The sequence below is a fragment of the Hylaeus volcanicus genome, unplaced genomic scaffold, assembly GCF_026283585.1.
Source record: "Hylaeus volcanicus isolate JK05 unplaced genomic scaffold, UHH_iyHylVolc1.0_haploid 12794, whole genome shotgun sequence".
NCBI classification, from domain to species: domain Eukaryota; kingdom Metazoa; phylum Arthropoda; class Insecta; order Hymenoptera; family Colletidae; genus Hylaeus; species Hylaeus volcanicus.
The window spans coordinates 1,693-2,995 of NW_026531351.1; the positions used below are offsets into that span (position 1 = coordinate 1,693).

The 1,303-nt window shown below is 33.2% G+C and overlaps 1 protein-coding gene across 1 annotated transcript; it reads right to left on the reverse strand.

Moving 5' to 3' along the window:
- Positions 1 to 671: 671 nt before the first annotated feature.
- On the reverse strand, positions 672 to 1,183 carry LOC128882093 (NF-X1-type zinc finger protein NFXL1-like; the record flags this gene model as incomplete). The annotated part of the gene is made up of 2 exons (XM_054133660.1): positions 1,166 to 1,183; positions 672 to 1,011 (listed from the first exon to the last, which is right to left on the reverse strand). Coding segments are annotated over exons 1-2 (358 nt in total), but the record flags the coding sequence as incomplete, so codon positions are not given.
- Positions 1,184 to 1,303: the final 120 nt, after the last annotated feature.

Consider the following 1,303-nt stretch of genomic DNA (forward strand, 5'->3'; position numbering starts at 1 on the left):
TACAACATTTTGGGACACTCTGTATATGTAGATGATATAATAATACAGGGTGTCCCAAAAATGTTGTAACACCTTGAACTCCATGGCCTGATTTTGCAATTTCGGCCTTAAAACTTTATGAATAATAAAAGTACGGTTTTTTTTTCTTATAGAAGAAATTTGTTTACATATACTTTTTCCAACACCCTGTATATTTCTTTTTCTATATATAAGGGAAAGAGAGTAAGTCCAAAAAGTTTAAAAATCACTTTTCAGAAACTTTCGCTAATCACTAAATAAGTAACAAAGATTTCTACGTCGTATTCCATAAAATGTATTTGTACATTCGTTTAATGTTAAAATTCTTTGGGCTGTATCTTATTTTCATGGCACAAATTCCATAAAATAATAACGATACATTTTCGTAAAACTTTGAGCAAAGATTACAAAGATATATAAATGTATGTTTGGTATTTCACTATACTGAATATGCTAGATCGAAACGGAACGAACTTTAAAATTAAACGATCAAACTTGACTAAAAAATATAGTTTTTTTTTTAAAGCAATATTATGCTTATTAGGCTCAATTTCGGATCACTGCTCACGATTTCTGAACACTCGCATAAAATATTCCTATGCCAATTATACATATTAAAATTGCAGAAATCCAATATTTCCAATAATTACTACTTGTTTCTCTTTGCGATTGTTTCTTATCAAATTTCTCCTTTCCTTTGCGACGCGGTTTGAATTTCCGTTCAAATTTCTCAATTTCCTCTTGATTGCGTATCTCTTCAGCTTGGCGTTTTCGTTCCAATAAAATAGCTTCCGCTTGGCTTCGCTCGTTTTTCAACTTCTTGCAAACATCGTCGCATTGTATACGAATCTGCTGTTTTTGCACCGTCGAACAGACGAAGTCTTTTTTTATCCGTTTACATGAACAGAATAATTTCACTTTCTTGTTGCACTCGTTCTCGTTTTTACACTGACCCGGGTGACAGTCTTGCACACACCGATGTCCGCAAGGATACTGCAACAAAAATCAATTACCCAGTAAGAGGAAGTACAGTTAACATATTTAATGCTTGACTTATAAAATACTCCAACGTCTCTCCAACGTTGCAGCTAGCTTCTTCGGAACACACTAATATATTAGTGGAAACCTACTTCAGACCTAAACTTACCGTAATACAGTCTAACATGGGCCTAATTCGGCATATTGGCCCAGGTTAGATCTGCACTGATAGCAGAGTTGTAAAGTAATGATTATTTTGGAATTTATTACAATTTGGAACAATTACTTTGGAATTAGAAAGTAATTA